Source organism: Salvelinus sp. IW2-2015, unplaced genomic scaffold (assembly GCF_002910315.2).
Source record: "Salvelinus sp. IW2-2015 unplaced genomic scaffold, ASM291031v2 Un_scaffold2173, whole genome shotgun sequence".
Classification (NCBI taxonomy): Eukaryota; Metazoa; Chordata; class Actinopteri; order Salmoniformes; family Salmonidae; genus Salvelinus; species Salvelinus sp. IW2-2015.
In genome coordinates, this window is record NW_019943504.1 from 218,378 (window position 1) to 228,777 (window position 10,400).

Sequence of the window (10,400 nt, forward strand, 5' to 3'; positions counted from 1 at the left end):
ATTGTAAATAGGCTACTTCATTCAGTGAATACTGGATGTCTTTCTATCTCTGGGAGTATGTTAATGAAGGCTTTTCAGCTGTTGAATTATGGCAATGTCGAACTAATTTCTAAATCTTTCTTTCTTTTAGTAAACAAGTGATGAGCCAGAGCAACAGAGCAATTGTGTGTGTGTGTTGTGTGTGTGTTGTGTGTGTGTGTGTGTGTGTGTGTGTGTTGTGTGTGTGTGTTGTGTGGTGTGTGTGTGTTGTGTGTGTGTGTTGTGTGTGTGTGTGTGTGTGTGTGTGTGTGTGTGTGTGTGTATGTGTGTGTGGTATGTGTTTGAGTTCGAAGAAAAGACATGATGTGTGATGTGCCCCTCTGTTTTAGTGTTGAAATGGAAGATGACAAAGGAGATAGTGATGAGGGTGAGAGCATCCAGTATGAAAATAAAGACCCCTTGGGATCTACAATCCTCTTCTCCTGTTCAACTCATTTTCCGCCACACTAGAAAGGACTGTACATACATACATACCCCTGTGCCCATCTAATTGCAATATGACCCATCCAAGTCCTCAGCTGGACGCCTAAAATGAGAGAAATGTAAACAAGGTGCTATAGTAGTGTGTGGTGTGTGTGTGTTGTGTGTGTGTGTGTGTGTGTGTGTGTGTGTTGTGTGTGTGTGTGTGTGTGTGTGTGTGTGTGTGTGTGTGTGTGTGTGTGTGTGTGTGGTTTGAGTTCGAAGAAAAGACATGAGTGTGATGTGGCCCTCTGTTTTAGTGTTGAAATGCCATGAATGGAAGATGACAAAGGAGATAGTGATGAGGTGAGAGCATCCAGTATGAAAATAAAGACCCCTTGGGATCTACAATGAGTGTGGGGCCCTCTTGTGTCTCCTTTTTGTCCGTTGAGGATACTACAGTCACCCCTGGTGGAGATCTTGGAACACTGCTATTTAAGAGGTTGGTGAAAACCTTCAACGTGTGGTGGTGCTATGTTGCGTGTTATCTTGAATACCAGTCAGCTGTTTGAGACAGAATGAAATCGTGTAAACTTAACAGGTTGAACTTGTTTGAGTACACTCTTCGAAAAGGGTTCCAACAGGGTGGCTTCTGGCTGTCACCAAAGAAAATCCATTTTGGTTCCAGTGAAGCCTCTGTGAATGGAGCCCAAAATGTCATCTAGGCACAAAGGGGTTCTACCTGGAACCAAAACGGGTTCTCCTATGGGACAGCCGAATAATCCTTTTATGTTGTAGAAAGCACCTTGTTAAAGTGTAGGCCTATATTGCAGTGGTGTTCAGTGGTTTCTGTAATAAAATAAATGGTTCATTGGTGGTGGGGAGTTTAGATCATCTGAAACAATATGAACATCCCACTTTTAGCCCACATTTACAAGCAGGCAAAGTAACCTCCTATGTGTGCTGAAGCATGTGCGATCACTACAACATTGACAGGACCGACAGATAAAGACATGCTCACATGCAAGTAAATGATAACGTTCAAGCTTGCACCATCTTATCGCAATTATTAAGAGACTAGATACAAACAGCTAATCCTGTCACATGGAATGACGCTGGAGAGACGAAGCAGGTACGGGGAGTCAAACATTTAATAAAGAACGGACAAGGAACGAGACAGGAACAGTGTCAGCAACCTAGTAATACAAACAAAAAGCAATTCATGCAGAAGCGGGGAACAGAGCTGGGGAACTGACAAATATAGGGGAGGTAATAACAGGTGATGAGTGAGTCCAATATTGCTGCTGCTCGTGACGAGGGAAGGCAGGTGTGCGTAATGAATGATAGGAGTGCGTGATGCAGGGCAGCCTGGCGCCCTCAAGCACCAGGGGGGTAGAGCGGGAGCAGACGTGACAAATCCTGGCTACCAATGTAGCCAGTGGTATAAAGTACTTAAGTAAAACTACTTTAAAAAACTACTTAAGTAGTTTTTTGTGGTATCTGTACTATATTTTACTATTATATTTTTGCCAACTTTTACTTCACTACATTCCCAAAGAAAACAATTTGGAGTACTTTTTACTCAATACATTTTCCCTGACACCCAAAAGTACTTGTTACATTTCGACGGGAAAATGGTCCAATTCACACACTTATCAAGAGAACATCCCTGGTCATCCCTACTGCCTCTGATCTCACTAAACACAAACGCTTTGTTTGTAAATTATATCTGAGTGTTGGCTATCAAATACATTTCTTTTTTACTGAAAATTGTGCCGTCTGGTTTGCTTAATATAAGGAATTTGAAATTGTTTACACTTGTACTTTTACTTTTGATACTTGAGATATTACGTTTACTTTAGATACTTACGTWTATTTATAACCAAATACTTTTAGACTTTTACTCAAGTCGTATTTTACTGGGTGACTCTCACTTTTACTTGAGTCATTTTCTATTAGAGTATCTTGACTTTTACTCAAGTATGACATTACATTTACATTTAAGTCATTTAGCTGAYGCTCTTTTCCAGAGCAACTTAMAAATTGGAAAGTTCATACATATTCATCCTGGTCCCCCCGTGGGGAATGAACCCACAACCCTGGCGTTGCAAGCGCCATGCTCTACCAACTGAGCCACACGGGACCATGACAATTGAATACTTTTTCCACCACTGAGACAAGCAGATCAGAGATGTCAAGGTGGCACAAAAGAAAAAAACATGTTTTATTTAGTATGTTATCTGATGGAGCCATCCCTTGTATAATTTTCTAGGCCTCCCAGGTATTTGCATCTAAAGTAATGTATATGATTACTGATGCTAGGGTGCGCTGTGACGTCAATGGGGAGCGTTAGTGAGATCGTGAGGTCTTAGAGGTTTCTTCTTCAATCTTGGAGAATGTCTACTACTGAAAACTAATAACGTTTCTCCGTCTCATCATTTGACCCTATTAATTCAGTTACGTAATGTGCAAAAGTGCAATATGACTCTCAAAATATTGAGGTAACATGGTTAACTACATAGCCCATGAGTTTGTTCAATTAAAGAGAGTTTTAACAGAGTGATAAACTGGTTGGTATTTTCCCCATTGTAAGTAATGGAGGTTGGCTAGGTTGCTAATGGTTTACATGTCAGAGAAGGGATCAAGATGGCGTCTGAACTTTCTGTACTTTCTTTCAACAACGTTTTAGATCCTATTTGTTTTATTTTCTATCAACAAATACTCAGTTTAGTTCAGGTAATATATGTAAATATGTGATGTCACGATAAAATGTGTTAATATTTCTACAAAAATAGCATTTAACAGTTCGCTAGCTTGATGCTAATCATATTTAGCTTGGCTAAGCACTAGCTAGCTCTAGGCTAGTTGATTTCAGTCAATGTTAGCTTACATGTTAGTGGTTTATAATGTAATGGTTGTAGCGCCGTTTAGCACAGGCCTCCAGTAATTTATAGCTTTTTCCAAATTGACACTGATAGTACAGTGAGTTATATATAATGTGAATGTGTAGATGTGTKGTGATAGTTTTTTAACCTAAGACCTTTTATTTTTTTGATACTGGAATATGAAATGTGGAGATGTAATGCAACAGTAGAGTTGTAATGGATACTTGATTTTGACAAACAAAAAGATTAACAAAAGAGAACAGTATTTTAATACATCTTGGAGAATGGCTTCTACTGAACTCTAGTAACGTTTCTCCGTCTCATAATTTTACCCTGTTAATTCAGGTTTATTATCTGCTGACCACGTCCCAGTCCAAGGTGTGTAACATATGTCAACAGGTGTCAAGGACTTGAAAGTTACAGAAATTGTGTCAACTGTTAGGACAAGGGATAACAGCTAAATGAAATCCAGCTGATGCCATTGCGTGAAGACACACAAGCTGATATTAATGGACTATTTTTGACTGTGTCGTGGATAATCGTCTCAGAAATATAACACTCTTACAAGAACTTGTAAAATCAATATAGGCTTTTAATATAATGTATCACAAGCCGTGTGAGTCCGCGGAAAGACCAACTTCCATAAGCACTGGCTCTGTTCTTATACACACATAAAAATGAGTCCATCACATACGTTAATTAAATTACTTCTCATACGTCATATGTTACCATTGTCTTTCATTTTCAGGCTTCCTGCTTGTTCATGCCCAATAACGCCTGTATCTGCTCTTGATTAGATTACAATGGTGCCAGGACCTTCTCAGTGTCCTAATATAAATATGTATTATGCCTATAGTCCATCTGTTGGTCATTTGGCTGGCCCCCTCCTTTGTATGTCCCTCTGACCTCGGTWTWTCCAGSTMTTCTATGYACTTWTGGSCTWGCTTTAGTTTCCTGTCCTAGACAATAGACAATGTACTTTAAGTTTACACTAAGCCTTTATGCTTATAATGGCTTTGGCCATTATGTCTGTTATGTCTTAGTTTCCTGTTTTTACCAGCCTGTATCCATTCACTCATGTCTGCCTTCTCCTCCTATATTCTAATGTACACTTCTATGTCTGTCCCTAAATGTATCATTCACTCCCACAACTGCTGTCATATCGACACTTATATTAATTATAATGCCATTATTACTTTTGTGCTGAGTTTCACTATTTATCAAGGCTACTTTGCGATGATAATGATGTTTGTTCTACCAATGTTTTCATCATTTGACCTCATGTCTGGGTGGTTGGGGTATTTTATYTATTTTGTCGTWATTAAAAGAAGCTGTTACTGTGTTCACACAAATRCTTTCTGTTTCATAGTYGTAACAAATTCACTCCAYGAATACAATTGATTGAACACTTTGTGGTATTTTAAGTGGTGTTTAATTTATACATATAGCCGACAGGAACATAAACCAATGAAAATGCTATTGTATTATTTGAATTCAAATAAAAATGGTATTCTAATGTTACCCATGGCTTTCATAAACACAACCAAATGATTATTTTTGCGATAGCATATATGAAATGTATTACACTGTTAGAATGCWGCAGTCAAAATGACTGCTCATCAGCTTGATGGGGGGTGTCTTGAGGCCCAGCGGTTCTAGTGTTAACAGAGATCCTGAATCAGTCAGTTTGATTCTGAATCAGTAAGCTTGACTCTGAATCATGTGCAGTGTGACCACTGAGACTTAAACCAACTCAATATGACTCCTGAGATATACAGTTAATCAATTATAGTGTCTGTGAAAAGAAACCAAACCAGTCAGTCTGGTCAGAGTGACTCTATAAAGACAGACTGAATCAACAGAGAGAGAGAGAGACAGAGAGGGAGATTGTCTAGACTCAGACTGTTTTAACACTCCTGGTTTGACCACCAGAGAAGAGAAAGAAAGCAGTTATGAGCTGAACAATATGCCAGTGGAAGGGAGGACAGTACCAGGTAACCCAATTGTGGTTTGTGACTATTATGATTTCCCATTGTAGCCAGTTCAGTTGCAGTGGAAAAGAAACTCAGTGGCACCAATTATGTGATACAGATCCCAGATCGTAGGTGTTCTTCCCTTGTGTCATGTTAACATGCTGAAAGGGTATTATATGCGTGACTCTCCAGACAGCTCCTCAGGTAAGCCGGTCCAGCCCGCCGTCTCCAGTGTGGCTGCGGTGGTGCTGAAGCCTAGCTGGGACATAGAGGAGGATAAGGAGGACGGGTTGGAGTTACGCCATACGTTACAGCAGTGTGAACACAAAAAGTTACCCTCTCAAATGGAACATTTGGATAACAATSAAACTAATGATCTTATCCTGTTGATAGTTTTCTCAATGTGTTTCAGGACGTTCCAAGTCGCACGTCCATCTTGGAACATGACGTGGATGTGGGGAACGCTGCTCCTATTCGTCAGCATCCGTACCGGGTTAACGCACATAGTCCAGCTGTAAATAGCCCACCCAACCCCACCCTACCTCATCCCCATATTGTTTTATTTACTTTTCTACTCCTTTACACACCAGTATCTCTACTTACACATCATCATCTGCTCATTTCACTCCAGTGTTAATCTGATAAATTGTAATTACTTCGCTACTATGGCCTATTTATTGCCTACCTCCACATGCCATTTGCACACACTGTATATAGACTTTCTATTTTTCTACTGTGTTATTGACTGTACGCTTGTTAATCCCATGTGTAACTCTGTGTTGTTGTTTGTGTCGCACTGCTTTGCTTTATCTTGGCCAGGTCGCAGTTGTAAATGAGAACTTGTTCTCAACTAGGCTACCTGGTTAAATAAAGGTGAAATAATAAATAAAAAACACAAAGAAAAGGGAGGTAATGAAAAGTGAAGTAGCTTATTTATTACAGAATGACATGGCAAAACCCAGTAACAGCTCCTGTTGTTCCCCATGTATTCTTTTTCCTGAGCCTGACGGTACGTCCCGCTTATGTACGGACGATCGTCGTGTAAATTCGTTACAAAATCAGATTATTTTCCTCTACCTCACTTAGATGACTGCATTGATAGAATTGGCTCTGCTGCTGTAAATTAGATTTGCTAAAAGGTTATTGGCAGGCGTCTCTGAACTCTCGAGCTTCTGACATCTCGGCTTTCGTTACGCCTGATAACTTTGTACAATATACTGTGATGCCCTTTGGAATGTGTAATGCACCTRCTACTTTTCAGCGCCTAGTTAACATTGTGTTCACGGATGTACCAAATTGTACTGTTTACATTGACGATGTGGTGATTCATTCATCTACTTGGTCTGATCATCTTGCCACCTTGAAAAGGGTGTTTCAGCAGTTGGAAAATGCTTATTTAACCCTCAATTTGGCCAAGTGTGAGTTTGGGAAGGCTACTGTGACTTACTTGGGGAAGCAGGTGGGACGAGGTCAAGTGCGCCCAATAACTGGCAAAGTGGAAGCAATTGTTGCTTTTCCTGCTCTCACGACTCGCCGCCAGCTGTGCAGATTCCTGGGGATAGTAGGGTACTATCGTACGTTCTGTAAGAATTTTTCGACGGTAGTAGTTCCCCTTACATCGCTGCTTAGGCCCAAAGTACAGTTTAAGTGGTCCCAGGAATGTAACTATGCTTTAGAGTCAGCCAAAGTGCTACTTTGTAGTGCCTCAGTGCTTGCCGGCCCCAACTTTGACAAACCTTTTAAGTTGGAGGTAGACGCTAATATAGTGGGGGTGGGTGGGTGCGGTTCTCTTGCAGGAAGATGAGGAGGGAGTGGATTGGCCCGTCATTTTCTTCTCCCATAAGTTCAACTCGTGTGAGTCAAGGTCCTCCACCATTGAACAAGAGACGCTGGCTTTATTGCTGGCCTTACAGTTTTTTGAGGTATATGTGGGCTCCAGTTCCTTGCCTGTTCTGGTCTTCACGGACCATAATCCTTTAGTGTTTCTTAGGCAAATGTACAATCAGAACCGCCGCCTTATGCGGTGGGCTCTGATTGTACAGGGATACAATACACAGATTCACTATGTGAAGGGTTCGGTGAACGTGATCGCCGATGCTCTATCACGGGTTTAGTAACTGGGGATGCGTATTGGTTTTTGTTGTTGCAAACTGGGAGTTTGCAGGTTTTGGGGTGGGCGTGTTACGCTCCCCAGTTTCTATGTTGTTGTGGATTATTATGTGTGTGTATTTCAGGAAATGGCTTCCTGGATTCCTGAAGCAGGTGATTGGTCGGCCCCATCGCTGATTGGAGCTCTGACCCCTCCCTCTCGTCAGGGGATACAGCTGTCTCTTCATTAACAACTTTTTCTCGAGCTTGATAAAACAGTGTTCAATTGTCAGAAAAAGAGAGCTTCTTTTTATGTCCTGTGTTGATTGTTGTGGCGGTCAGTAAAAGTTTTGTGGATATTATTTTGTAGCCGCTCCTTCCGAGGAATGTGCATGCCAATACAGCACATTTTGGATGAAAAGCGTGCCCAAATTAAACTGCCTGCTCCTCAGGCCCAGAAGCTAGGATATGCATATAATTAGTATATTTGGATAGAAAACACTCTAAAGATTCAAAACTGTTAAAATAATGTCTGAGTATAACAGAACTGAATGGCAGGACAGCCAGAGGAAAATCCAACCAGGAAGTAGTATTATTTTGAAAGGCTGTTTTCCATTGAAAGCATATCCACCATACAAAGACTTAGGACCCAGTTCACGTGCTCTGTGGCTTCCTCTACATGTGCCAGTCATTAGGCATTGTTTCAGGCTTTTACTCTGAAAATGAGGGAATACAGCACTTTTAATCAGTGACCAGTGGAAATTTTGCCTTATTGTTTCTCTTTTTCTATTGACGAAGCTTTTGTCCGGTGAAAATATTATTGATTATTATTTACAAAAATTGATTGATTTTAAACATTGTTTGGCATGTTTCTACTAACTTTTATTGTACTTTTTTTCAACTTTGTTACTAAAGCAGGTTTGTTGGTCATAAAGAGGGACATTATCGAACAAAACGAACATTTATTGTCTAACATGGAGACCTGGGAGTGCCACCAGATGAAGATCATCAAAGTAAGTGATTAATTTTAATGCTATTTCTGACTTTTGTGACACCTCTCCTTGGTAGGAATATGGCTGATGTTTTTCTTGGCTAGGCGCAGACCTAACATATTCGCAAAGTGTGCTTTCGCCTAAATCCGTTTGTAATCTGACACAGCGGTTGCATTAAGGAGAAGTTTATCTTTATTCATATGTTTAACACTTGTATCGTTTATCAATGTTTATGATGATTTTTCTGTAATTTGATGTGGCTCTCTGCCTTTCACCGGATGTTTGTTGAGACAAGGCATTTCTGAACATAACGGCCAATGTAAACTGAGTTTTGGATATAAATATGAACTTTATCGAACAAAACATACATTATTGTGTACCATGAAGTCCTATGGGTGCCATCTGATGAAGATCATCAAAGGTTAGTGATTCATTTATCTCTATTTCTGCTTTTTGTGACTCCTCTCTTTGGCTGAAAAAATGGCTGTATGGTTTTCTGTGACTAGGTGCTGACCTAACATGATCGCATGGTGTGCTTTCGCAGTAAAGCCTTTTTGAAATCGGACTCTGTGGTTGGATTTACAAGAAGTTTATCTTTAAAATTGTGTATAATACTTGTATGTTTGAGGAATTTTAATAATGGGATTTCTGTTGTTTTGAATTTGGCGCCCTGCAATTTCACTGGCTGTTGTCGAGGTGGGACGTGAGCGTTGTTCACGTAAATTATTGGTGAATTATTCTGTTTCATTTGTTCCTGGGGAACGCACCTTGGGAGTGTTTAGGCAAGAGGCCTGATGGCATACATAACCCGTAGTATTTAATCTGTCTATGCACACTAGGTAAGACCTGGGCGGACCACYCCCTGTATTTTGGTTAGCGCGCCAGGTGGTGCTAAAGGTTAGGTAAGAAGTGGGAAGGCAGGTAAGGTAGAAGAGGGGACTCTTAAACTTCTAACTTTTCTTTGCTTTGGTTCGGTCCAGCCCCTTTCCCCAGCTAGCATTTTGATAACGGAATTACGAGTTTTAATCACTTAATAATTCACAAGCAAAATATACATCAGAAAAATCACTAGAACTAATTGTTAGCTCTACCATTATTTGTACTTCTGTGAACTTTCATTATCCTCCCTCCTCAAAAAGACAAATGTGAAAATATCTTAATATCTTACGTTTTAAGACTTTTTCTGGTGATGTTTTCTAAGATCCCTTTTCCATCTGTTGATCCAGAAATCAAAGTCTTCACTTGTTGAAAAATTGATCTAGAATTACATTTCCCCAAAATATACACTCTTAGATTTCCTTTGGCACCCAATTACACATGCTCCTATGAACATCACATTGGTACTCCTGGATCCTTTTACATCTCTAGAGATGCTATCCATCCCCAACTAGTAATAAAGTGGTTGGGTTGGTTGCTTCTGGCCTTTCCAGCTTCAGGCTGAATCACACCCATGATGAGAGGAGGTTTACTGGACACAGGGAGAAACTACAGTCTGAATCACACCCATGATGAGAGGAGGTTTACTGGACACACAGGGAGAAACTACAGTCTGAATCACACCCATGATGAGATTACCATTTAAGTTTGGTTTTGTTAGTGTTTAGGTTAGAGTCAGTTTCAAGATTTTGGCCAGACGGGCTGTCAATGGATGTTGGTCAGAAAAGTCATTTAGTCTTTCCCTTCTCAAACCTGTCCTCCCCTAACCAGTTCATATCATGTATTCCACCACCAGCACACCTGATTCACTAATCAGAGGTTTTGATGATTAGTTGACCAGTGGCACAAAGTGGACTGGATCTAGGTGAACTATGGAGTGTCTTCCAGGGACAGTACAGTACAGACTGAGAAGATAACAACAGTGTAGTTTACTCAACTCATTCAAACTATCATGACTATTGTTTAGAGAGAAGATCTGCACACGAGCATAAAGTGTAAGATATAGCAAGAGAGGCAATATGGTGCAAGGTAGCCAAAGTGAATCAAAAGTCATAGACCTAATTATCAATCAAATATGAAAATAAAAA

The 10,400-nt window shown here is 40.3% G+C and overlaps 1 protein-coding gene across 1 annotated transcript in view; it reads left to right on the forward strand.

Moving 5' to 3' along the window:
- Positions 1–5,472: 5,472 nt before the first annotated feature.
- LOC139025042 (NLR family CARD domain-containing protein 3-like) overlaps positions 5,473–10,400 on the forward strand; it is a 10,110-nt gene continuing 5,182 nt past the window's right edge. The window contains exon 1 of the mRNA XM_070440055.1: positions 5,473–5,614. Coding sequence (XP_070296156.1) covers positions 5,473–5,614 — 142 coding nt within the window. The remainder of the gene's footprint in view (positions 5,615–10,400) is intronic.